The sequence below is a fragment of the Podarcis bocagei genome (assembly GCF_964188305.1).
Source record: "Podarcis bocagei genome assembly, chromosome: 13".
NCBI lineage: Eukaryota > Metazoa > Chordata > Lepidosauria > Squamata > Lacertidae > Podarcis > Podarcis bocagei.
This window is the reverse complement of record NC_138138.1, coordinates 32,815,964-32,842,323: the sequence shown is the minus strand read 5'-3', so window position 1 is coordinate 32,842,323 and position 26,360 is coordinate 32,815,964. Positions and strand designations below refer to the sequence as shown.

Below are 26,360 nucleotides of genomic sequence, written 5' to 3'. Positions count from 1 at the left end.
TGGAGCTGAGACCAGGAGAAGAAGCACCAATGAGGAGCGGAGAATCCAAATATAGGGAGGTATTGTCTGACCTGGATCGACTAGCAAAAGATCAGAAAGGTTTGGGTGTCTGTTCAGATGTGACCAGAGACAGGTAGATAAATCAGCAGATAGACATTAACAAGTTACCTATGGTTTGATGCTTTTTGGAAGAATGTGCAAGTGTACTATAACAGTTTTCCACTCTGATTATAAATGTTAATGTGCATCATAACAATGGGTTTGATTTGAAGTAAAAATCAATGGTTATGACATAATCAATGGTTATGACGTACTCAAAGTATAATTTAGCTGGATGGAAGAACACATGTAATCTTTCATGCATTCTTCAGAAAAACATGAAGTGCCAAAAGAATTGAAACAAAATGGACTTGAGATGATTTAAGCCCTATTGCTAGAGGCTAGACACATAAATTATGAATATTCTTAACAGGTTGCAAAAGCATCACTCTCTGATAAGCTGCCTAACAGCAATGGCTGCTCCCCACATCAAATGGGGGGCGCCTTTCGCATGGTTGTGTGCAGCTCCCCGGATCCCAATGTAACTCCTGGTAGTTCAGGCTGGCTTCATCCTCCCCAGGCTGGATACCTGGAGGTTCCGTGCCAATCCCGCCTGGGGAGGTGTTGCCAGGGTGAATCTTACCTGCAAAGCGGCAGTTGGCTCCCACCCTGCCCTCCCTCAGTTAAGTCTTCTTTTGCAGGTTAACCTCTTTTCCACAGGTACACAGGCGCTGCTACATCAGGGTTACTGTTGAAGGGCCGGAAAGGAATTTTCCTGCATTGGCAGGTTTTGCCTTTCCTGTAGAAAAACGTCACAACTTTGGTGGTTTCAGGCCTTGGGCGGAATCCTTTAGTTTATCTTCCTAAATTGGGGGGGGGGTGAAGCGGTGATCCATGCCCCCCCTTGTGGCGGTGATACCAGGGTTCCCCGTTAAAGGGGTCTTGAGGGAGGCATTGTCATTGCTCTCCCCTTCAACGGCAGTGAAATGGGGAGCAGGCTCTCTGTTTGAACATATGTTTCCCAGAGCCAGCCCAATCCCCACACATTCTGGATAACCTTGAAGTCTCCCAGATCCCCGGCTGGGGACTAAGAACGATAAACGCCCAGTGTCTGAGCCAAGGTCTCCCTACATCTGAAACTTAATAAAGTTGGGGCCAATTTTAATCCCATAGCACGTTGTCTTGAGTCATTATTCCGCTCGGGGGTTGCATGGGGTTGGGGTGACTCTGCCTGTCAACGCAATATCTATTTTAATAGGCCATTGACCAGTGTTCCTGGAGAAGTGCCATCATCTGTATGCTATTGGCCAGGTCCTCCAACATCTGTTGCATAGGTGTAAAACACCACCTATTTTTGTTTAGATAAATATATGAATGTGCTCCAGGGAAGTCTGAACATGCTCCATGACTATGATTAACTGTTGTGGTAGGGGAATAGAAACCAAATGGGTAGGGAATTAAATGGACTGCGTTGGAATATAGCATGACTGGGTAGTTGGAACTCTGAACAGGACTATCCCACCATGCAACATTCTCTTGCAGGTCCCTTCCTAGTCTGAGCGTTTCTACAACCTTACCTGACTGGACAATCAGATTCCGAGCAACACTGAGGGCAGAGGTCTTCTCTTGGTTCTTTGCATCCTTCTGCTGGTAACCACAGGAATATTGGCCAGCGTTCTTCGGTGATGCGTAGACTATGTATCGAGCATATTGAGATGTTGCTTTCTTGAATGAAACAGGAGCCCCATCTTTACAGAGAAAGAATCTGGTCACCACAACCTCTAATGGAGCCGTACAGAGTACTGCGATAATTTCCCCTTCAGAAACCAAAGTTGAATTCAAGAATAAACCAGGAGCAGGAAGTTCACCTAGAGAACGAACAAATGGAAGAAATAAATAGAGCATAAATGAATACAGAGAGTAAGTGAAAATGTAGTTGCAATAGAGGGTGAACATTTGAGTAATTATGTGGAATTAGATTGCTTTAACACCATTATTTTTGTCTTACTGTATTGCTTTTTAGCACTGTCCCCCCCCAGTAATTATTTGTTGTATGTTGCCTTTAATTATTTCTTTTTGTGGAAAGTGGCATGCAAGTGTCCTACTCTGTTTTATTTATTTAAAGCATTTTAATGCCACCTCAATTTTTATTTAGAAATTTAAGGTTGTAAACTCTTAATTTAATTTTTGAAAATGTAAATATAATAATAATAATAATAATAATAATAATAATAATAATAATAATAATACATTTATTGTCATTGTACAACCTGTGTACAATGAATTTAAACAAGCCTTCCCCCCCCAAGACTCAATCTCTTATCTAACAGCACACCACCTCACAAGTCAATTTCGCTATGTTATTTTCCGTTCAACAGCCTAACAGCCCACGGATAGAAGCTATTTTTTAGCCTGTTGGTAGGGCCGATTATACTTCTATATCTCCTGCCCGAGGGTAGAGGATTAAAGAGGTGATAGCCAGGGTGTGAGTCATCCCTGAGAATTTTTCTTGCTTTCCTAAGGCAACGATCCCTTTCGATGATTGTATAGAAGATTAATAATTAGGTGAGCAAAAATATCTTATGAGGCAAACCTATGTCAAGCTTCCAATAGGATGAGTATTTTAGGATGCCTCAACTCTGAATATTGGCCAGAATTCTTTGACAATGCATAGACTATGTATCAGCATTTTGGGATATTGCTACCTGGGATGATATAAGAGCCCCATCTTTACAGAAAATAAATTTGGTCAGCACAACCTCTAATGGACAAACACATAGTACGAAGATAATTTTCACTTCAGGAACAAAAATTGCATTCAATAAGAAAAGAGGACCAGGAGGTTCACCTAAAAAATAGAAAGAAAGAAAGAAAGAAAGAAAGAAAGAAAGAAAGAAAGAAAGAAAGAAAGAAAGAAAGAAAGAAAGAAAGAAAGAAAAGCATAAGTGAATACAGAGAGCAAGCGAAAACTTAATTGCAATGGAGGACGAATATTCAAGCAGTTCTGTGAAAGTGCATAGATTGATTTATCGGCATTATTTTCTTTCCTAGCACTCCTTTTTGTGCTCTTATATATAACATCTTAACATCTTTATTAGTTATACATTGATTTTAGGAATGTGGCAGTACACACACACACAGTCCTGAAGTCCTTTACATACTTACTGGTGTGCACAGGCTCAAACTCACCTGTTGAAGTGCAAAGCTCTGAATCTTGGTAATCACCCAAACACCAGTGATTTGCAAAGAAAGCACCTGCAATGACATTCATGCAATATATTAACACTATGTTTTAACAGGAAATAACAAGGGCAAAGCAATGATTTAAGAATTCTCCTAACCTACTATTTTTACTTCAACTTTTTTGGACTTGCTTAAGCGTTTTCTAGCAATCCCTGGTAGTTTCTAATAACCATATTCGTGAATTCGCTTCCCAGTTTCCCAAACTTACAGAGAATCCAGAAGAGATTCATCAGGGTGGAGGAGTTGGCTTGTCAATCTGACGTTGCCACTCTTCTGACTCTCAGGTCCTTCTACTTCTCTCACAGACGAGATGGAAATGATCAGGACTTTTGCAGCATGCATGTTTCTGTCCCCTCCCTCAGGGCTCACCCTCAGATGTGGCTGCAGCTACAAGTCAAGGATGTATAATTTTTACACCATTCCTTCTGATGAACTATTCAATGTATCTCTGACCCTCAGGCACGTTTGCTTAAAGATATTTGATGGTCAGCTTTTCATCCGTTATCCCATTTAACCCTCTTTCAGAAACCACTCTGAAAATTAGTAGCTTAGTTCACATGAGAGAAGATTCAGAGATTAATTGTATTGGAGAATTCCTTCTAAGGATATAAATAGGAAACATTTTTCAGGATAAAATGAGTGGAGCTGCACCCCAGCAGCTAATGCCCAAGATGGAGCTAAAGCATGTACACTCCCATGCATATACACTCCCATCCATATACACTCCCATGCACACAAACCACCCCCATGTAGCGTGGCCACCCCCATGGCCTATCAAGACTGCATTGAGAGACCTCATGGGCCAGGTGTATGCCACAGGGCCTCAATCCCTATTCTAGCAGTTTGCACTGAGAAACTGGGTAGAGCAAGTCTGCTCACCCTTTTGGCATGGCTGCATTGTGGGACAGCAGAGGCTCCACTAAGGCCTCAATAAGGGAATCATGACATAAGTGCCCTGTCCAGATAGGTGGCAGGGGTGTAATCAATTCATTGGGTCTAAACATTGTATTTGGCTAATATTATATTTCATCCTGGTGGTTGAGGTTCATTGATTCAAGTTAATTGATTCTGTACATTGATATTTTTGCTTGATTGTCTAGGTCCACCTGGGTGTTCAGTAGGCATAGTTAATCCATTGTGAATGTGTTTCCTACCTCATTGTTTCAAAGTCCTTCTATAGAAGGCATTGGTAGAGTGTGGGAGCTTTCTTTGGGGACTAGGTATCTTATCTCTGCTCAGCAAATATGCCACGTGCTAATCAGCCTGAGCCCGTATCCCCACTGCGTACAAGGAAGGGCACATCCCACAAGCCACTAACAGCAGCAGCACATGGGCAGGCAGCAGGGACCAGCCGACAGGGGCCTACTGCAGGCAATGAGTATGCACGTGGTGCCAACAATAGGAATAACAGCTGCAGTCCAGCCCAAGCAACTGCTAGTCTGGTTGCACCCCCAAATGTGAATGCAAGAAATCGATGAAACTCTACTCTCAGGAGACCTAATATGGGCTATAATTAAGGGCTTGCAGACGCTGCACAACATGTACCCCACCATATGCCTTGTATGGTCAGATATGCTTGAACGATGACAATGGCACAAGTGGGAATCAACAGTGCTTGGGAAAAGGCTAACTGTGCAGTTAGGCGCCACATATTGCAGTAGGGTGGCTGTGTGATTCAGCACTCCAACATTACATTCTTGGAAGAGACTCTGTTCAGGTCTGATGGCATGCACCTTTCCAGGAAATGATTTTTGGTTGGCAGACATTGTAGGAGATATCAGGTTTTGGATGCAGATGTGAGTAGTTTGGCGGTGAGTGTTTTGCTTGATTGGCAGTTGGGGCATTGGAACAATCCTTTGTCTTGGGTGGAGGGAAGGTGGCAGTCTCCACCTGCCCCTCTAAACACTGGGGTATCCCGTTAAAGGGATCTGGGGGGGAGTGATAATTTCTGTGTGCCCAGGCGGAGCCAGGTCCGATGGCACTCCCTTAGATGGCGGTCCCTTTGGGGGGTCACCTTATTTGATGTAAGTCTTAGTAACCCCCATCTGGATTAATCTACGTGTCACTTCTGGTGGGCAGGCCGGAAGTATTTTGATTGCCCCATGCCCAAGCCAAACCTCATTCATACCACTCCCCACAGGATGAGATAAAAGGTCTTCAAGAGGTTATTAAGCAACTCACTCAAAAAGGTAACGCTACACCAAATTCAGTCGCTCCTCGGCCACCTGAACTTTGCGTGCAGAGTAACTGCCATGAGCAGAGCTTTCTGTGCACACCTGGTGCAGTTAACAGAGAACTTTCAGTCTTCACATCACAGGGTTCGCCTGGGTAATGCAGTAAAAGCTGATCTGCTCATATGGCTTAAATTCCTTGATAATGGCATATCTCATTGGCAGGACATTCTGGCCACTCAGCGTGATTTCCAGATACACTCTGATGCTGCATGTTCCCTAGGTTTTGGGGGTTATTTTATGAGTAGTTGGCCACCCCACTGGAAGGGTTCTCCTATCACCTGTGATCTTACATTCCTTGAATTCTTTCCTATTGTGGTTGCCATTCACCTGTGGGTTGATGTTTTTAAAAATCAGATTATTATTTTTAACATAATACCTGGCTGAAGAATCCTGTCAAGTTTCATTTAGAAACCATTTTCTCATATCACTGATATGGAATTTGCCCTCTCACTACAAATAAGCTGACAGTCGACTTTCCCTGGGTGGTTAGTATGTGGCATTCCCCACCCGCCTCCAGTCAAAGTTCATACTCTTGTGTGATTTGTTGTTTCCTGCAAAACTGCAAATCTCACTTGAAATCATTCTTTTCCCTTCAGTCAGGGAGTGATTATTTTCAACACCATTGTGGTTGCTTCAGGAAAAGGTATGTATAAAAAGTATTTTTCTGCCATAAAAGTGGGGTAAACATTTCATAATTCTGAATCATATTGCCAGTTCAGTAGACTGAACTTTAATACAAATCTTTAATACAAACTGTATACCTTTCACTTTTATTTTGGTGATTTGACCTTTGTTATTATTTTAACTTGTTGATTTTTCTGGTTTTGGTTGTGAGACACCTTTTTTGGGCTTTGCCTAAAATGTAATAAAAATGGTGTAAATAAACAAATGCATTGAGGTAAAATTCACTATTACTGGTGATTTTTTTTCATATTATTTGTCAAATTGCACATCTCTCTGTAGTTTCTATAAATCCCTGGGGCATGCCATTAGCATGATATACATAGAGTAGCTGCTTATATAAAGTGTATTAGATTGGCCTGCCAAAGATTCTGCTTCACAAAATGCACTCAATATTTTTCTTAGTGTGCATTTTCAAACCATGGAAAGGGAAACCTCAGCCAAAATTAACTACATTGTTTACAATGGAAGTGTTGAGTAAATGCTTAAAGTTCTCCCTTTGAAATTATTTGTAGCTAAAATGCTTGAAATTACACCTTGAAGTATGAATTACCTACATTCAAATTAGTTAACAACCTTTCAGGGTTTTTTAATTTTTAAACATGAAAACAATTCGTGACAAGTTGGTAGACCCATTTAAAAGCAAGTTGTGTTGCAGAAAAACCAAACAAAAACCATGGAGAATTAGCTCAGACTTATCTCATTCTTTTTAATTTCTGCCTTTCAGGCATGAAATTGTTATACTTTCTTTTCTGGATTGCTGATACTGTGAAGCTGATATTGGGAAAATGGCTACCCCTTGGAAGTGTGATGCAGTCTTTAAAATCTAAAGGTAACTTAGATTAAAACCAAGTCAAACTTTCTCAGAAAAGTTTTTCTTTTTCTTTTTTTAAAATAATTTTTATTATTTTTATTTTCTCATAACAAGTATCCAATATCATTACTAAACATTCATTTTCCAATTCCCCCCTCCCTGTTGACTTCCCTCAACTTCCATTTCTGGTTTGTTACATCAAATGATACATTCTGCTGTTTGTATGTAATACTATGTTATCCAATTGCTGTACTTCTTCTCTGTAAATAAAGTTGTAAATGTTTATTTAAATCCTGCCAGCGAGTCCATTTCTTTTTGTTGTTTCTGCAAATAAGTTGTAAAAGGTTCCCATTCTTTTTCAAAGTCACAATTGTCCTTTTCATGCAGTTTGTCCATTAACTTTGCTTACTCTGCATAGTTCATCAACTTTCCTTGCCATTGTTGTTTTGCTGGTACAGTGGTACCTCAGGTTACAGATACTTCAGGTTACAGATGCTTCAGGTTACAGACTCCGCTAACCCAGAAATTGTACCTCGGGTTAAGAACTTTACTTCAGGATGAGAACAGAAATTGCGTGCCAGCGGTGCAGCGGCAGAGGGAGGCCCCATTAGCTGAAGTGGTGCCTCAGGTTAAGAATAGTTTGAGGTTAAGAATGGACCTCCGGAACAAATTAAGTTCTTTTTTTTTTTTAATAAATTTTTATTGGTTTTACAGCATTTTTTTAAAAGAACAAACAAACACAAAACAAAACAAACATACAAAATACTTTCAAAGATATTTTCATAAACCTCTTTTCTTGGACTTCCCCATACCCCCCCTCTCTGCATCCCAGTGTCCATATTTGAACTAGCAACTCCCAGTTGTTACTTTCTAATCTCTGTCGTCTTAGTCCTCCTTTATTATCTAACCTTGTATCCCTGTACCCTGTTACTTCTAGCAACCACAACATTTTAACATTCGTTAAGTTTGTAGTAGTCCTTAAGATAGCTCTTAAATTTTTTCCATTCTTCTTCCACCATCTCTTTACGTTGGTCACGGATTCTGCCTGTCATCTCAGCCAGTGTCATATAGTCCATCACTTTCATCTGCCATTCTTCCAGAGTAGGTAAATCTTGTGTCTTCCAATACTTTGCGATGAGTATTCTTGCTGCTGTTGTGGCATACATAAAGAAATTTCTATCTTTCTTTGTCACCAATTGGCCGACAATGCCCAAGAGAAAGGCCTCTGGTTTTTTGGAAAATGTACATTTAAGTACCTTTTTCATTTCATTATAGATCATTTCCCAGAAGGCCTTTATCTTCGGGCATGTCCACCAAAGGTGGTAAAAAGTACCTTCAGTCTCTTTACATTTCCAACATTTATTATCGGGCAAATGATAGATTTTTGCCAGCTTGACTGGGGTCATGTACCACCTGTATACCATTTTCATAATGTTTTCCTTTAAGGCATTACATGCCGTAAATTTGATACCGGTGTTCCATAACCATTCCCAGTCATCTGACATAATGTTGTGTCCAACATCCTGCGCCCACTTAATCATAGCAGATTTAACTGTTTCATCCTGTGTGTTCCATTTCAACAGCAAGTTATACATTCTAGATAAATTCTTAGTATTGGGTTCTAGCAATTCGGTCTCTAGTTTTGATTTCTCCACTTGGAAACCGATTTTCCTATCCTGTTTAAAAATTTCCATTATTTGGCGATATTGAAACCAATTTTCTACTTTGTGCTTCAATTTCTCCTGACTTTGTAGTTTAACCTTGTCTCCATCCTGTTCTAAAATTTCCCAATACTTCGGCCATCCGACCTCCATATTGAGTTTCTTCACTGCTTTAGCCTCCACTGGTGACACCCATCTAGGGGTTTTATTTTCCAATAAGTCTTTGTATCTTATCCAGACATTAAATAATACTTTTCTAACAATGTGATTTTTAAAGGTACTGTTAACCTTGTCATACCAAAGATATGCATGCCAACCGAAAGCATTATTGAAGCCTTCCAGATCCAAGATGTCTGTATTCTCGAGGAGCATCCATTCTTTCAGCCAGCAAAACGCTGCTGCCTCATAGTACAATTTTAGGTCCGGCAGGGCAAAACCCCCTCTTTCTTTAGCGTCAGTCAGTATTTTGAATTTAATTCGGGGCTTTTTGCCCTGCCAGACAAATTTCGAAATGTCTTTGTGCCACCTCTTAAAACATTCCATCTTATCAAGAATCTGCAAGGTCTGAAACAAAAATAACATTCTAGGCAATACATTCATTTTAATTACTGCAATTCGGCCTAACATTGACAGTTTCAGATTTGACCATATTTCTAGATCTTTTTTAATCTCTGACCAACATTTTTCATAATTGTCCTTATACAAATTAACATTCTTAGGTGTTAAATAAACCCCTAGGTATTTGACTTTCTTAACCACTGTCAAACCTGTTTCCTCCTGAAACTTCTCCTTTTCCATATCTGTTAGGTTTTTCCCTAAGACTTTAGTTTTTTGCTTATTCAACTTAAATCCAGCCACCTGGCCAAATTGTTGAATTATTTCTAAAACCCTTTTCGTACTAGTGTTTGGCTCTTGCAAAGTCAATACTAGGTCATCTGCATACGCTCTTAACTTGTAGTGTTTAGCTCCGACCTGCACACCTTTGACCTGCTGGTCATTTCTTATCATATTCAGCAACACCTCCAGAACCGAAATGAAAAGTAATGGGGAAATTGGGCACCCCTGCCGAGTTCCTTTTTCTATCTTAAGTTCCTCAGTCACAACATTATTTACAATCAGCTTAGCTTTTTGTTCGGAATATATTGCAGCCATACCATTCTCAAAACCCTGGCCTACCCCCATCCCATGAAGATTCTTCCTCATAAAACTCCAAGAGGTATTATCAAAGGCTTTCTCCGCGTCCACAAAGATCAATACTGCTTTAGTGTTTATATTCACCTCCAGCTTTTCCAAAATGTCTATTACATTCCTTACATTGTCCGCTAGGTGTCTTTTAGGAAGAAAGCCTGCTTGGTCTTTATGGATCTTCTCCATCAAAACTCTTTTAAATCTTTTTGCCAAAATGTCTGCAAAAATTTTGTAATCCACATTAAGGAGTGATATCGGGCGGTAGTTCTTGAGTTGGGTCTTTTCAGTCTCTGACTTTGGTATGAGTGAGATATATGCCTCTTTCCACGATTCAGGTGCCCTTTTTCCTTCAAGGATCTCATTACAAACTTCTCTTAATGGTTGAATCAACCATTCCTTCAACGATTTGTAGTATCTAGAAGTCAGTCCATCTGGTCCCGGAGATTTGCCCAATTGCATATTCTGAATGGCAGCCTCTACCTCTTGTTCTGAGATTCTCTGGTTCAAGTCCATCTTACTTTGCTGAGAGATATTTTGTAATCCATATCTTCCAAGGAATTTGTCTATATCTTCTTCATTTTGCGGGCCTTGGGTGTAAAGTTTTTTGAAATAACTTAGAAAGCAATTTCTAATTTCATTAGGTTTAGATATACTCTTTCCATCAACCTCTAGGCTTGTAACTGTATTTAGTTTCTGCCTTTTCTTCAGTTGCCATGCCAAAAGTTTACCGCATTTATTTGCTGATTCAAAAGTCTTTTGTTTCATTTGCTTTATCTTCCATTCAATCTCTTGGTTCATCAATTCCATATATTGAGTTTGATATAACTTAATCTCTCTTAAAATGTCCTGAGACTTTGGTTTTGTTCTTAGTTTCCTCTCTCCTTCCTTTATCATTTCCAAGATCTTCTCTTTTTTCTCATTTTGTTTTTTCCTCTTTATTGAATTTTGTTGAATCAAAAATCCTCTCATAACAGCTTTACTTGCGTCCCAGATCACTCTTTTCTCCACGTCAGTCCTCAAATTTATTTCAAAATAGTCTTTTAAGGTCTTTTGGGCCTTCGTGAGAATCTCCTTATCTCGAAAGAGGGTGTCATTCATTCTCCATCTAAATTGACCGGTTATTGTGAGTTTCATCTCCATCTTCACGGCGTTATGGTCGGACCGGAACAAATTAAGTTCTTAACCCGAGGTACCACTGTACTTCTCCGGTATTCCAATTTTGTGTTATTAAAATTCTTGCTGCTGCGTTAGCATACATAAATAATGTCCATTTCTCTTTCAGCAACTCTTGTCCTAAAATACCTAACAAAAACGCTTCTGGGTTTTTTAAACAAAATTTTGCAATCTGTTCTGAATATATGGCTTGGATTCCCATATTAATTTTTTCTCCAAATTCCATTTCTTCAAGAACATTTTTCATAAAGTCCCGAGAAACATTATCAAATGCTTTTTCTGCATCTATAAACATAAATGCAGCTTGCTTTTCATTTCAAACTTCCAGGTATTCTATTATGTTTAAAAGATTCCTAATATTATCTTTCTTTTGCCTACATGAGAGAAATCCTGCTTGATCCTGGTGTATATATTCTTCCCAAAAAAATTCATTCTGTTGGCTAAAATATATGCAAACAGTCTGTAATCATTATTTAATAATGAAATGGGCCTATAATTTTTAACTAAAGTTATGTCTGAATCTTGTTTTGGGATTAATGTTATGTATGCCTCTTTCCATGTTTCTGGGACTTCCCCTGTTTTTAAAATCTCATTCATCGTGTCTCAGAATACTTTTTTGAGTGAGCAGGGAGATCATTCTTTCTCACAGCTCAGGAAGAAAAACAACCTTGTAGAGTTTTCTACAAATGCAGTAGAACAACTGCTGCAATAATAAAGTTGCCTGTGAGAATCAGTGGTGGAAAATGTCATTTTCTGGTCCCCTATATCTATATCAATGTAGTGCCCTCCAGATCTTGTTGAAATACAACTCTCAACACTCCCAGCCAGCAGTCTTCACTTATAGTCATAATACCAAAAACTTTAAAGTCCAATTCATCCAAAAGCAATATTTGAGTAGCTATATCCTCACAGAAAAGCATAGGAAAAAAATGTTTATGGGTAAGTTAATGTAGTACAAACCATGGAGAGGAACAATGAATAATGATTTGGTTTTGGAGTGGCTTTAATCATTTAATGTAGTTATAGAGTCCATCTAACCCTGAAGCTTGCATTAAACTTTTTTTCTTCCTATCACAGAGAAGCAGGAAGATTCCCAGCCGAAATGCACTGAAAAAAGGGAAGGAATGAGTCTAGGTAAATATTATGTTCCATACTATGAGGGACGATAAGGTAGTATGAATAATTGTTTGCCTCTGGAATTGCTTTAATAATTTGAATTATGGGTTATTAAACTGTTGGGTCAATGGTTCAGCCTACCTTTTGAATTCATTACACTGAAATCTTAATGAAAATATAGTTAAAATAAAATACTTTTGAATAACGTGTCTGAAAATTACAATGTTTTTATTTATCTTGTTTTTGACAATTATTATGGAGAACTTCATAAATGTATGAAAATACTTGTTGCAGATGTAGCTTACACATTCAAGATAGTTCCTGTCTTTGACCCACAAACTGTGAAAATTTCCCTTTCTAATAAGGCTACTCAGTGTCAATTTAGCTTCCTTGCACCCCCTGAGAAAACAAAATATCTCCTAGATAAACCCAACCTTACTTTGGAGAGTCTTGGCTTATCCCAGATTTATTCCAGAGGTCAAAGATTTCACTGTGGTCAGTCATCAAGCAAATCAATCTGCCTTCTAGCTCCATAGCATTTCCTCTTCCCAGTAAACAAATCTTGTAATGATCCATAGTTTGTCCGCCTTTGGTCTCCAGCCTACACCCATCTCAGCTCTCACCTGTGGCTCATTGAAGCTGTCAGCATGAGACAGTGGTCACACCACAAGAATGGATTCAACTGGCTGGCTTAATCAGGTGGGGGTAGCTGATGGGTCTCAAACCCTTAGTGAGTTAGGGACTTAACTTGCATGCAAAGACATGCTTCCGCAGATTGAGTGGACCAATAGTGGTTCCAACAGTCAATAAGGCAGTTTCTGCACGTGCTGTAGAGGGAAATGAAGAGCAGATAAGGCTCATCAACCTGGGAGGGTGGTCCATCTAGGAGAATGAAAACTCTGATCCCAAACCTCTGCTGCCTTATGGGACATCTTCAGGAGAAGAAAACGCTAAGGAGTAAACCCTACACAAATCTGGAGAGGAGCTTGTAAGATGGTTGGATGGCATCTGGTACACCTCCTTTCAGCAACTCCTGCAGCCAAACTGGTGCCAAATGTATTGCTGTGCTTTCCTTTAGACCACAGAAGTGAGGTTGAGAGTTTGGTCTTGTCACTTGGGCAGCCCAGGACCTCCATATACACTGCCCAGGCTTGTGCCCCAAAGAGGTCACTTCAGTGCTGTTAACACAGCAAAAAACAATGCAGTTTGACTTCATCCCTGAAGGCACACTCCATTGTCTCTTGCGACAGACGGATGCCAAGAACTGCTGATAACACAGACTCCCAGCTTTCCATCTCCTCTGTCTCCCCCCTGCTTGACTCTTCCCCATTGTTTATAAAGTACCTGCTGTGGCTTTGGCATTTGTCTTGTTCCTGACATCTCCCCAACATCCTTTACATGTAGATATGCATGTATATGACAAATCCTTCTATATTTTAATTGTTCCCCCTGATAAGAGCTGGAAGGATTTTCTTGTCATGTTCTGATTCATTATAAAAGCAATTACAAGTGATATAGGAAATAGCAGAATGCTGTGAGTGGAGTTAATTGCACAGGTACTTCCCATAAATGTCTCCATTTTTAGCCAGCAGGATGGAACTGCAATATCTTTAGTTACATCCTATTTTTAATGCAATACCGCCCTCATCCCAAACTGTCTATCCATGAATACTTCACCCCTGTCTTTAACCGGTTTTATATTCATTTGTTTTTTCTGCTTTTCAGACATCATTCCGGCCTATATTTTTCAGTTTCCTGACTTCATAAAAGCAAAAGCAAAAAGTCTTCAAGAATATGCACACAACATGTGGCCTGTCAAATCTATAGGTACTTTAAATATATACATAACTCACACAGTAAAAGTATAGGCAACCCATTAACTATGAAATTCATGTTTATGCATAACATTTCCCCCCATCAGTTTAAAGAATTGATGATTTTGGTCCTGGCTCTAAACATAATCAATGATACCTAACCTGAGGCAGAAAGGGAGAAAGCATTCTAGAGGGAAGAACTGGGCTTAGAGGACATATACCTTCTGTTTTGACAAATAAATAAAAACGCGTTATTTTAGATTCAGCAGCAATAACACTAGTGAGGAAAAATTCAATGCTTGAATACAGAATAATATGCACGTCAAAATGGTCTTTAAAGAGAATAACATGGCATAAGCAAGATAAAATACTTACCCATTCAGTTATCAGCAGCTTCAGAAAACAATAACAAAAAAGGATGCAGTGCACCGAACCCTTCTGAGCAGGGTCTACATATATCAAAGCTCCAAGGGCAGACCCCATCAGGGAGATTTATACACCTTAGGCCCTTAGTGGTTACATGCTGGCTGGCCTGATATCCAGATGCCTCACACCTATTCCAGAAGCTATTGGGATGGTGCAAGGGATGTTATATCACCTGCCGGGTGATGTAGGCAAATAGGCAGGGCCAAGCATAGTTGATTAATCCTGCAGCTCTACTGCTTCTGGCAGTCACTCAAACTTCAACTGGCCCACAAGAGCACCCTTGCACTTCCTGCTGGCACTTATCCCTGAAGCACAAACAGAAATCAAGACAATAATGTCAACCAAAACCCCTTGGGAGTCCTAAAGGGCTTGATCCTTTAGGATGTGCCAAACAACAAGGAGGAATAATTGTACAAACCAGTTGACCTACCTCCTTGGGGGGGGGAATCATCCACAATAGGTTTTCTACATCCTCTCTTATATTTAGGCTCCAGGTTGTACATATGTTGCACTTCCACTTTGCCAACTGGAAGACTGACAATTGCCATCTCCTGGTCCTAGAGTCATAATTACAATGCTGATTTTAAAGCTGATTTCATCCACATGTATGTCTTAAATGTTGCTCTTGTTCTGTGACAGAACGTTTCCTGAGAAAATGCTACAAAAAGGCGCAAAATACATTTAAAGGTAGGTTACCTTAAGTAATTCCAAATATTGTATTGCAGAAGAATAAGAAATTATGTATACATCTATAACTGCAGTTAACTGAAAGCAGAAACTTCCAAGCTCCTTCTCCTGGATGAATTGGAGAAGGGAAGGGAAGTGTGAAAAACAGAAGGAATAAAGCTGGAAGGAATTCCAAACCTTTTGCTTCCACTTTCAGTCAACTGTAATTTGTCATGACACCAGGACATACAAACTGCCTCTGCTGTTTTTCAAGCACCATTCCCTTATTTATTTGTGCACCAGACCCTGGCTTTGTGAGGTCATAGGCAGAAAGCTGAGATTTTGAAAACAGAAGGTGACCTTTCAAATTTATAGGTACTTTAAGTATAAGGTTGACATTTTAAAAGACCAGCTAACATATATAGTAAATATAATGAAATATCTGTGTCATTCACACTTTTCTACAGACATTTTAGTCCTATTTGGAAAAAGAATATCAGTGATTGCAGATACCTGCATCCTATAGAGAGGAATAGGGCTTAGAAGACATGTGTTCCTTCCCATATTTAGGCTTCCAGGTTGTCTATATGTGGCACACCAATTTTGCGAACAGTTGACATGATCATTGCCACTAGCCAGTCATGTAGCCATAGAATTGTAGTTTGGGAGGGACCCTGAGGGTCATCTAGTTCAACCCGCCTGCAGTGCAGGAATCCATCCAAGGTACGACAGCTTCACTAATTCCAAATATTGCATTACTGAAGAATCAGAAGTGTTGTGTAATTTTTTTTTTTAAAATAAAATTTTTTATTGGTTTTACAAACTTTTTTAAAAAACAATACAAACATATAAAAAGACATACAAACACGTATAGTTTCATAACCTTTTTTTCATAAGACCTTGTTTCTCAGACTCCCCCATACCTCCCCTTTCTGCATCCCAATGTCCGAAATTTTTAGCAACTTCTAGTTATTTCTCTCAAGCCTCTGTCCTCTTAATCTTTCCTTCAGTCTAATCTTATGTCACTGTAACCCTTTCTTTCTCAAAACCTCGACATTCTAACATTCGTCAAGTTTATAATAGTCCTTAAGATAGATTTTAAATTTCTTCCATTCTTCTTCCGCCGTCTCCTTTCCCTGGTCACGGATTCTGCCAGTCATCTCGGCCAATGTCATGTAGTCCATCACTTTCATCTGCCATTCTTCCAGAGTGGGTTGATCTTGTGTCTTCCAATACTTTGCGATAAGTATTCTTGCTGCTGTTGTAGCATACATAAAGAAAGTTCTGTCTTTCTTTGACACCAATTGGCCGACAATGCCCAAGAGAAAGGCCTCTGGTTTCAGAAGTGTTGTGTAATTGATCGAGTTGTATAGTCCTCTGACTAGCAATTCTGGAATATGAAAGTGAATGCTTCAACTACACATGCACCTTCTAACAGCTCTCCTGTAATGTAGTAGATAGGTAGCCGTGTTGGTCTGCCATAGTCAAAATAAAAAAAATTTCTTCCAGTAGCACCTTAAAGACCAACTAAGTTAGTTCTTGGTATGAGCTTTCGTGTGCATGCACACTTCTTCAGATACTTATCTGAAGAAGTGTGCATGCACACGAAAGCTCATACCAAGAACTAACTTAGTTGGTCTTTAAGGTGCTACTGGAAGAAATTTTTTTTATTTCTCCTGTAATGTGTTTGACATTTGTTAAAAATCTCTCTAGCCTTAGAGTCCCATCACCTTCCTTTAAAAACAGTCAAAACTTGTCTTCCTCATAAAACAAAGATAAACAGTGCTTATGTATCACTATAAAACATTTGCTACTGTTTTCTTACATTATATCCTCCCAAATGATCTTCGCTGCTGGCATTATTTTCCCAAATGAATTTATCCCCCAAATGAATTTTGCAGTCACTCCTGCTCTGAGATGGTGGAAGCACTATCATAGATTAGAGGCGAGCTTTCAACCTATTCTTGTTTAGATAAAGAGATTTTCATCACCAAGGACTTGGGTGATGTTTCTTGTTTGCCACCTCCTCTTTCATTATCGAAACAATATCCAGCAGAGCAAGAAAGTCACAAGGGAACAGCAATCACATTGGAAGTTACACAAACTCCTCCTATGGCTTCAGGATAACATAATTGGGGGGGGGGGATTATTATGTAACAAGTGAAAGCCTCCTAAAGAGCAAGACTGATTAAAAAACCCCATAGGGGTCTAGCTTAGCAGAGGGAGAGCTAGCTGCTCCGGCACCTGGAGCGGCCCCCAGTTGCGGGGGCAGGGCTAGCCACCTGCAGGGGTGTGCCGGTGGCAGGAAGTGTCCCGGGGGTGCGCCAACTGTGACAATGTCACCCTTCCACCCGCATCTGTAGCCCAGGCCTTATTTAACTTTCCCCTTTTTGTTTTTCAGGCATTTCCTTCTATATTCGTGAATTTGTGAGGTTGATAACAGAATGTCTACAGCTTCTGAAAACCAAAGGTACTTTAAGTATACGATTGACATGTTAAAAGTACAGATCATCTATTGCAGGAGTGCAGTGGCCCTAGCCTGGGGGCCGAATGCAGCTCTCCAGGCCTTTCTAACCATCCTTCAGGGTTCTTCCCAAGTTATGCCCCTGCTCTGCACCCTCCTTGAGTGTTATGTACTGAAGTTTTCACCCTGGGCCAGCAGGGGGATACTGTAGATAGTTTTCACTCAGATCCACATTTGCAAATAAGGGATTGAAAGTGATGTTCAGTTGGATAGTTACAGAAAATGGTTATTGTTGCGTTGTAGTGGAGCTCTATATAAGCAGGCTGGCTGAACCCTTCAGTTCAGTTCTGTTCTGGCCTGTGAATAAACAAGAGCTGTTTGAAGAATCGCTGTGTCGTCTGATATGTTCACCCACAACTTAACATTGAGTGATTTCGTCTGGCTGGAATGTATGCTTGAACTACAATAAAGGCTCATGCTTGCCAAAACTAAGAGCTACGGGCATGAGTGTTCTAGAAACCCCTGGTTTTTATAAATGGAATGAAACTTGCATTTTTACAATATGAGTAATATCTCTTGCAGTTCTTACTACCATCTCTGGCCTGGGCCACCGCTGGCACAAAGCCCCCCAGGCTGTGCACTAGCATGGTCCATCTATGAAGCAGAGTGAAGCAATTTGCCTTGGGTGGCAGATCCAGCCCCCTGCCTGCCCGCACTGCTGCACTGACACCAGCCCTGCTGCAGCTTTGCCCAGGCCACTGCCACTGCTACCACAGTGCCCTTGTCTCCACTGCTGTGCCCCTGCTGCTGCCCCGCTGCATCATGGTTGGCAGTGCATGCACGGCCACGAGTAGGGGTGCAGTTGTGGCAGGACCAATGGCAGCACAGATGCAACAGTGGGGGGAAGGAAGGGGAGGTGAGGGGGGTCTGTGGGGGAGGGCATTTTCTCTACAGTGGTCATATGTCCAAGGCTACCCCTGGCTGCCCAAGAATATATCCCTTAGTTAGAAAAGGGCTCCACAACCGTTATCTGTTAGGTGGAAAAACTGAACATCCATTCTATTCTATCCTCACTTTGAAGAAATTGTGATATTGGTGTGGACATCTAAAACAAATCAATGATTCCATACCCTCCAACATTTCTCCAATAAAAATAGGGACATCCCATTCCATAATAATAATTTTACTATTTTTTGCCCTACACATCTTACTGGGCTGCCCCAGCCACTCTGGGCTGCTTCCTTCTAATACATAATAAAACATTAAACATTAGAAAAAAACACACTTCCCTATACAGAATTGCCTTCAGATGGCTCAGGGTAACTCCATACCCTCCAGCATTTCTCCAATGAAAATAGGGGCATTCTAAGGAAAAGTAGGAAATTCTGGGATCAAATTGGAAACTGGGACGGCTTCTCTAAATCAGGGACACTCCTGGAAAATAGGGACACTTGGAGGGTCTGTGATTCTAGACAGAGGGTGTTGTCTTCAAAGCTACACCAACTCCTCCCATAGCTTCAGGACAACTGCATGGGGGTGGAAAGTGCTTGTCTGAGATGTGAAAGCCTCCTAAAAAGCAAGCTTGATAAAAATGGGGGGGGGGGACAACTGTGGAAGTTTAGCCCAGGCCTTTCTCTCACACACCCCTTCTGTTTTTCAGGCATTTTTTCATGCATTCGTGACTCTGTGAGATGGACAGTGAAAAGACTCGTGGGTACTTTAAATTTATGATTGTGTAGCATTTTCATCTAACTCTCTTTGAGTCTGGCTTCAATGTATGCTTGAAGTGCAGTAAAGGCTCTTGCTTGCCTGGGCAAAGAGATATGGCTGTTGGGCATACTTGGGGTGTCAACTTGAATAATATATGGGGGGCACAGGTAAACCCCGACCCACATAATCAATCACATGACATGCCACACACACACCATTTGAATGGCAATGCCCATCAACCGGGATGGGGGGTTTGACCCTCTCAAATATTTTATTGGGGCCCTCAGCTTCTAGGAGTTGGCTCCTGTGGGTGTACTAGAAACCTCTGGTTTTTGTGTAGATGGGATGTAGCTTGCTGCACAAATGTAAGATTAAAATCTCTTGCTGTGCCTATTATCACTTCTGGCCCTGGCTACCACTGGCCAAGGATTCAGTTGCCAAGTATTGCATCTCTTGGGTTTGAAAAGGTTCCCCAAACCTGATCTGTTAGGTAGAAAAACTGGAAATATATGCACACCATCCATTCTTAGTGTTGTCGTATCTTGAAGAACAAATAAGAGGACAGCCCAAGCCACCTGAGCCCAAATACCCCAGACATTTCCTTTAAAATGTAAAAATCTGCTCAGACAGGCATGTTGACCCCCCCAAAAAGGAGATGTCTGGGTTTTCCTGGACTTATGGGAACTCTGCCTTCTCTTTGAAAAAATGATGATATTGGGATGGAATGCCTCACATTAAAGGGCCTACTGAAGTGAGTAGTGAAATAGCAGGGTAAGTTAGTACACAATATTTATTCCATAAAATGGGATTGCTGGTTTCCCACAAGCTGTATTTTAGAAGAAGCTGCAGCAATCTTCTCTGATGCTATATTGCACACAAATAGACCCCCGTCAGCAGACTACTTGTGAGCAGAGTGATTTCTGTGACTTGTAATCGGGGCCTGGTGAGATTCACAATAGGAATCATCCTTGGTTTCATTTTCATGCTGTTTACTGTTTTAATCTGAAACTTTTCATTTGCAGGTATAATCTATTTTTCATTGTTTCCTGATTTAAAGTCAGAAAATGGTAAGTGTTGGGAAAGACTCTGAATTAAAAGCAGAGGCACTGTATGTACTTTTCTTTGTTTCTTTGTTTGTTACACAAGAAAATCTTTAATAAAAACTAATTTTTAGAAAGCTGAAAGATTTAAAAGAATACATCCAATAAAAAATATTAATTCACTTATTCTAAGTTGGTACTGTAGTAAAATACTTCACCACTTAAGCAGCTACTTGATCCCAACTTTCTGTTAGAAAATACATCACAAACTTTTAGTTTTCTTGTGGTTATATTTATTATATTATTACATTTACACTGGGAAGTGTTGTTAAGCGTATGTTCGTTTCCTTGAATAAAAAGTTAGCTTCACTGACAATTGGCCCTGCTTCTTCATGCTGACCTGCATCTGTTCCCATATGCATGTTGGGATTAAAAGTGGGTCCTGGGTCTGTAAACATTGATGATACCCCAGTTGAGAATACTAAGTTCAGCTGATGTATGTTGCACATATATCGGTATGTGCTAATAAAATACCTGCTTAAAATTACAACGCATACTAGAACTTCATGTTGAAAACAACACATAGTACCAGGAAGGAAATACATTGTGTGGCATTACTATATTATATTTGAGGGCTCTGCATCCTTCATGTCTCACAGACGGCAGCTAAGAAAAGGGAGAGGGAGCAGTTTGAGTACAGCAAGAATGGAAGAACAGGGGATGGCAGAACTTTGAGTAGAGGAAGCAGGGATGGAGGGACACTGACAGAAAAATGGTTATTCCTAACAACAGCATAGGTCTGAGTAGAGCAAGCAGGATGAAACAGTGAGAGGGCAGTGGTGATTTTAAATAATGTCAGAGTAGGAATTTGAGCCACACACTGATTCTAGTTTTATTTTGAAATGCTTACTACATGTAAAATCCATATCTTTTTTCCTTTGCAGATGAATTAAAGACAGAAATAGGTCAGTATTCTAACACCACCCAGCTTAAACTATCAGTTGATTCTATATTGCAACACTTCTTATCCTCTGAATCCATTGTGTCCAGTAGGTTTTTGTGCTAACAGAAAGCACTTCCTTTACACAAGGAAGTTTTTCAGTGTTCCACCACCAAATTTCTGATTTTGGAAGGGGAGGTGAATAATACTTCATTTTAATGTGTCATCTTTATATTATATCTTTTCTTTTTCAGAACAACTGAAGGCAGAAATAGGTAATTCATATGTAACATTTCACACTAACAGGGGGGGGGGAATGCATGTTCTCGAAAAAATAGTATATGACAGGTTATCAAACAGAATATGGAAGAGAAGAGGACAGAGAGGTAGTTATAACAGAGCACAAACTTCCTTAGGTGAGGGAGTGATTCTTTATCAAGATCTACTAGGATGAGTAGGGTTAGGATCCAGTGGATCTCTGGCTGACCTGATAGGTTCCTGGCACAACTGGGCTATACTGGCATAACTCCCCATTCTTGGCTCAGCTGGATATATGCTGGCATTCCCCCCCCCCTCCATCCCAACTCAGCCAGGACCCAGCTGGCTGTCAAGTAACATGAGCAAAATGTGATATACCATGGTAAAGTGTGCATAGAATATGCATATTTGTGTGGAAATAACATATAAGATTGCTTGTGGAATGTGTACATCAGGAAATATTGCATTAATGTGTGTGTCAAGAGAAATCCACTAACAATGCTAATGAATTTTCACCGGGACTTTTCATTTGGGAATGTGGAGAACTGAGCCTTAAGATTGGGAAAATAAGAAACCAAAGTAGACAGATTAGCCGATCCGTGTCTGTTGCTATCTTTCCTTCTGGCAGCTGCCCCTAGGTGCTGATATTCAAAATATGATTGTATCTTGGCAATTAGCTATTTTCCCTTACTGCCAGGAAATCCAACATATTCCTTGTTGAAAACAAAATCATGCCTGGAACACAGGCCTGAATTGGATGTCATGTTATTCATGCCTTTGGGTCTTTTGTTAATAGATTGCAGTTAAAGGGGAGAGAACCAGTTTGGGAGCAGGGTATAGGGATCCTTTCTCATGAAGAATTCTGGATACATGCGACTTCGGTGGCGGGGATTGAATGTGAGGGCCCCTTCTATCGAATACTACCTTGCTTTGTTCCCTTACGATACTGGTGCCAGAATGAGGATGGGTCCATTCATGTTTCCACAATTGCGGAAGCAGCCTCTCATTAGAGAACTCCTAACATGCTCTGCATTGCCCATGTGCAGAGAACTGACACGGGTTGAATATTTGTGTGGACTTCTTGTGCCAGTATTCCCAGTGGTTGTGTGACTAGCACTGCCTGTATCACTATTGCCCATGAAACTTCTTTGTCCATTCCTTTGTTCACAGAATTTGCAAATGTCCATCGCTACAGAGGTGAGAATAACAAATGCTTGGAAATACTAATTAGCAAAATGATAACCAATTAAAATCAATACTGGGGTTTGCAGTATTTAATTATTATAATTAATTAATTAATTAATTAATTATATTAATTAATATAATTAAAACCCTAGTTGTTTCATAGGGCTTATGGAGACCATCCTGCAAACCACACCCCACATCTCTCTCTCTTTCTTTCTCTCTCTCTCATCCATCCTAGATCCTAGATTTTATTGAAACTTTTCAACATACACTGCAGTAAAAAAAAACCAAAAAACACTGTGTAGCAAGCAGACTGTGCTTGATACTCTGTTTCCCAGAAACAACTGATACAATGGAACCCCAATGTCATAAAGGTTTTTGTGCTGGTCTGGGTAAATTAAAGTGGCACTTACAGTGTCAGAATGTGTGTTTTGTACATAGAACGTTTCAAGTTCAATCCCTATCTCTCATCAAAAGGATTTTCAGACCCTTCTGGATTTATTTATTTTTGCCAAGATATGGGATTGTCAGTTCCTCTACTTTCTGATTCAGCCCCAGATGCAGCTTTTAGCTGTATAAAAATGCTATGTGTGATTTGCATCTGACCTTGCATCACTCAGGGATGTCCCTGCTCCCAGCTAGCACAGTCAGTGGTCAGGGATAAATGGAAGTGTCCAAAGAGATGCTTCTTCCAAACTTTGCCTTGAATGAAACAAATCTGCCTTTGGTCAAAGGCAGCTCCCTTGCCAAATCCCCTCAAACTAGATAGCAATGAAAGGTAAGAAACCCTTCACCTTTAGAGTGTTCATATTTATCTGTATCCCTCCTGACCTTTTCTCAGCTTTTCATATTCATGTTTAAGAGGGGTGCACCATTACTTGTTTACAGATTAGCATAATTTATTTAAAAATCAACACAAAGCCTGCTGCCCCAAATGCAAAGAAGGTGCCAATCATCCTGAAAGAAAGAGGTCCACCTGTGCTGTAAATAATGTACAACAAATGACAACCCATTGAACATGCTGGAACTTTGGTTGTCGAACACTTCAGAAGTTGAACATTTGTCAGGGAGGTACGGTTCTCTCTTCACAGTAATTGCCACTTCACACCATTGACCTTTTTATGGTCTTTATTTACAAGTATTTACAGAAGTCATCATGAGCTAATCACCATTAGTCTGACTCTGTTGAATCAAATTCCTCCAGTGACCTCTTCCTCCATTTCCAGCATCTAAAGTGCGGAACTTTACGACTCTCCTTTGAACCTGTCTTTTGACCATGTGTCTGGCTCCAGCTGTTGTAAATCTACCTCCTCCTTCCGATTCAGAGCTTAACCCTTGTGGTGCCTGTGAGGCTGCCTGCTCCCTTTCCACCTCTTCCTGATTCCCTGCGTCTACAGGAGCTGACGTTTCCCCGCTGGGCTCTCCTACCCTCTCATCTTCTGCCTCCTCCATTCCTAACTGAACGCTCTCTTCCATGTCAGGGGATTCTGAGCATACTGATTCTGCCCTGAAAACGTTTTGGCTTTCAAACACTAACAACCCAGAAGTGAATGCTTCCATTTTCAAATGTGCCTTGGAAGTTGAATGCCTTCTGAGGCGTGTTTCTCAGTTTTTTTCAATGGATTTTTCCAACTGGCAATTGCACCTCGGTTGGTGAATGTTTCAGAAGTCAAACAGTCTTCCGGAATGGATTATAATTGACAACCGAGGTTCCACTGCACTATGGACTGAAATAGAATTGCATGGGGGTGGGCATGGGTTTGATACTCTTTGAAGCACACTTCATTTACTTAGAAATTCAGAGTGTCCATCTATCTATCTATCTATCTATCTATCTATCTATCTATCTATCATCTATCTATCTATCTATCTATCTATGTATATAGACAAGTGCCATTTATATTTATCTATTTTCAGGCCTGAGTGTGATCTACAAGGGGGTGTCACTGTCCTTAAAGTTACAGATAGGTAGCCGTGTTGGTCTGCCATAGTCAAAATAAAAAAATTCCTTCCAGTAGCACCTTAAAGACCAACTAAGTTAGTTCTTGGTATGAGCTTTCGTGTGCATGCACACTTCTTCAGATACACTGATATACAGTGTATCTGAAGAAGTGTGCATGCACACGAAAGCTCATACCAAGAACTAACTTAGTTGGTCTTTAAGGTGCTACTGGAAGGAATTTTTTTTTAATTTGTCCTTAAAGTGTAACACATAGCACAAGCATGTGCCTTTGTGTTAAGCCCTTTTTTCTTCTTTGCAGCTAATGTGGTCTTGGACCCCAAGACAGCTCACCCAAGACTGAACGTTTCAGATGGAAAATGTTTTTGGGACACAGGAAACATATCTAAGGTTCCTAACTGTGAGGAGAGGTTTGACTCCCATACATTTGTTCTGGCAAAATAATGTTTTTCCAAAGGAAGACATTACTGGGAAGTGGAAGTTGGCGAGAAAAGAAAGTGGGATTTAGGGGTTGCCTCTGAATTTGCTCATAGAAAAGGGGAGATCACGCTGTCTCCTCAGAATGGCTACTGGGTTATAGGACTCGAAGGTAGAAAAAATTATTGGGCTCGGACAGAACAATGGACCTATCTTAAAGTGAGTGGGAAGCCAATGAAAATAGGGATATTCCTAAACATGCCAGCTGGAAGCCTATGTTTTTATGATGTCCACAATAATAGGAAGTTATACACATTTTCTATTTGTTGTTCTGGGAAGCTGTATCCCTTCTTCTCTACAGGCTCTGTAGCTGCAGAGCTAGACAGCCAGCCACTGAAGATTTCCCCATGGCTTAAAGAAGATGACATTGTTGAGGAAGATGGGAAGAAAGCAAACATCTCAGGGATGGCTCAGTATTAGTGTAAATCTTCTGTTTAATGAAAACAGCAGGAGAGAAGTAGAAGTGGTTTTAAAAAACCTAGACTAAAAGCATCCTTGTTTAAAGGGTTATATTATCACAACTATGGGGGAAAATTCTAACCAAAAGGATGCAATTGTTTTAACATAAAATTTAGAATTTTTTGGTGGGAAAATTCATTATGTAATTACAGAAACAGAATGGATTTTCTGTGTACTTTTCTTGTGACCAATGTAAATATCTGTCAACCTCTTTACATAATAGGTTGTGTTGTAGCAAATATGAATTGAACATAATTGAACTTAGCACTCAACTATTTGTGTATTAACTGGCTTGAACTTCGCTACAAAAAGAATAAAGGAGTATGTGAAAGCTAGTTGTAATGTTTTTTGTTTTGTTTTAAAAGATGTGACCAATGTAACACTTTTGCAACCTGAAGAATATGTTTGTAACTTAGATAAGTGTTTTCTCTAAAAATATCTTTTTAAGCCCATCTGAGGCAATATACATTAAAAAAAACAAAATTACAGGCAAACCAGGCAGACACTGAGGGTAATCTATAATTAGATGAACCATACAAATTTCTATCTAAAGGGAGTAACTAAGCTTGTTTCAAAAACTGCTGCAAATATTTTTGTAAACCCATTAGAGGGTTTTAAAAAAATACAGTCAGGAGGGATATACTTTTTGTTAAATATATTTTCAAAAGAGTAATTCATCCAATTCCTGTGCCAATGGGATTCTGTTACAATCCTCAGCACAATTTTCTTGATACATACCTCTCATTCTCTGCATGCTAAACATACTACAAACTATCATTTCTTAGTGATTTTATTTAGGAACTTATTATTCA

At 40.1% G+C, this 26,360-nt stretch overlaps 2 protein-coding genes across 3 annotated transcripts in view; one reads left to right on the top strand and one right to left on the bottom strand.

Annotated features, from left to right (window-relative positions):
• Nucleotides 1-3,560, bottom strand: part of LOC308570484 (uncharacterized protein) — a 65,065-nt gene extending 61,505 nt beyond the window's left edge. Inside the window, exon 1 of the mRNA XM_081165365.1 lies at nucleotides 3,491-3,560. Coding sequence (XP_081021491.1) covers nucleotides 3,491-3,512 — 22 coding nt within the window. The 5' untranslated portion in view covers nucleotides 3,513-3,560. The remainder of the gene's footprint in view (nucleotides 1-3,490) is intronic.
• A 2,460-nt stretch (nucleotides 3,561-6,020) lies between these two features.
• LOC308570592 (uncharacterized protein) lies at nucleotides 6,021-25,883 on the top strand. Of its 2 annotated transcripts, XM_081165515.1 has the most exons (11): nucleotides 6,021-6,159; nucleotides 6,925-7,029; nucleotides 12,111-12,167; nucleotides 13,875-13,976; nucleotides 15,029-15,076; nucleotides 17,457-17,525; nucleotides 19,180-19,233; nucleotides 20,252-20,296; nucleotides 21,214-21,484; nucleotides 22,638-22,664; nucleotides 24,914-25,883. In XM_081165515.1, exons 2-9 carry the CDS (start codon nucleotides 6,927-6,929, stop codon nucleotides 21,333-21,335), a joined length of 600 nt encoding a protein of 199 aa, XP_081021641.1. In that variant the 5' UTR covers nucleotides 6,021-6,159; nucleotides 6,925-6,926; the 3' UTR covers nucleotides 21,336-21,484; nucleotides 22,638-22,664; nucleotides 24,914-25,883. The 2 variants fall into 2 exon arrangements, with proteins under 2 accessions (XP_081021641.1, XP_081021642.1); XM_081165516.1 differs by lacking the exons at nucleotides 21,214-21,484; nucleotides 22,638-22,664; nucleotides 24,914-25,883 and having other exon boundaries at nucleotides 19,180-19,229.
• The last annotated feature ends 477 nt before the right edge of the window (nucleotides 25,884-26,360 follow it).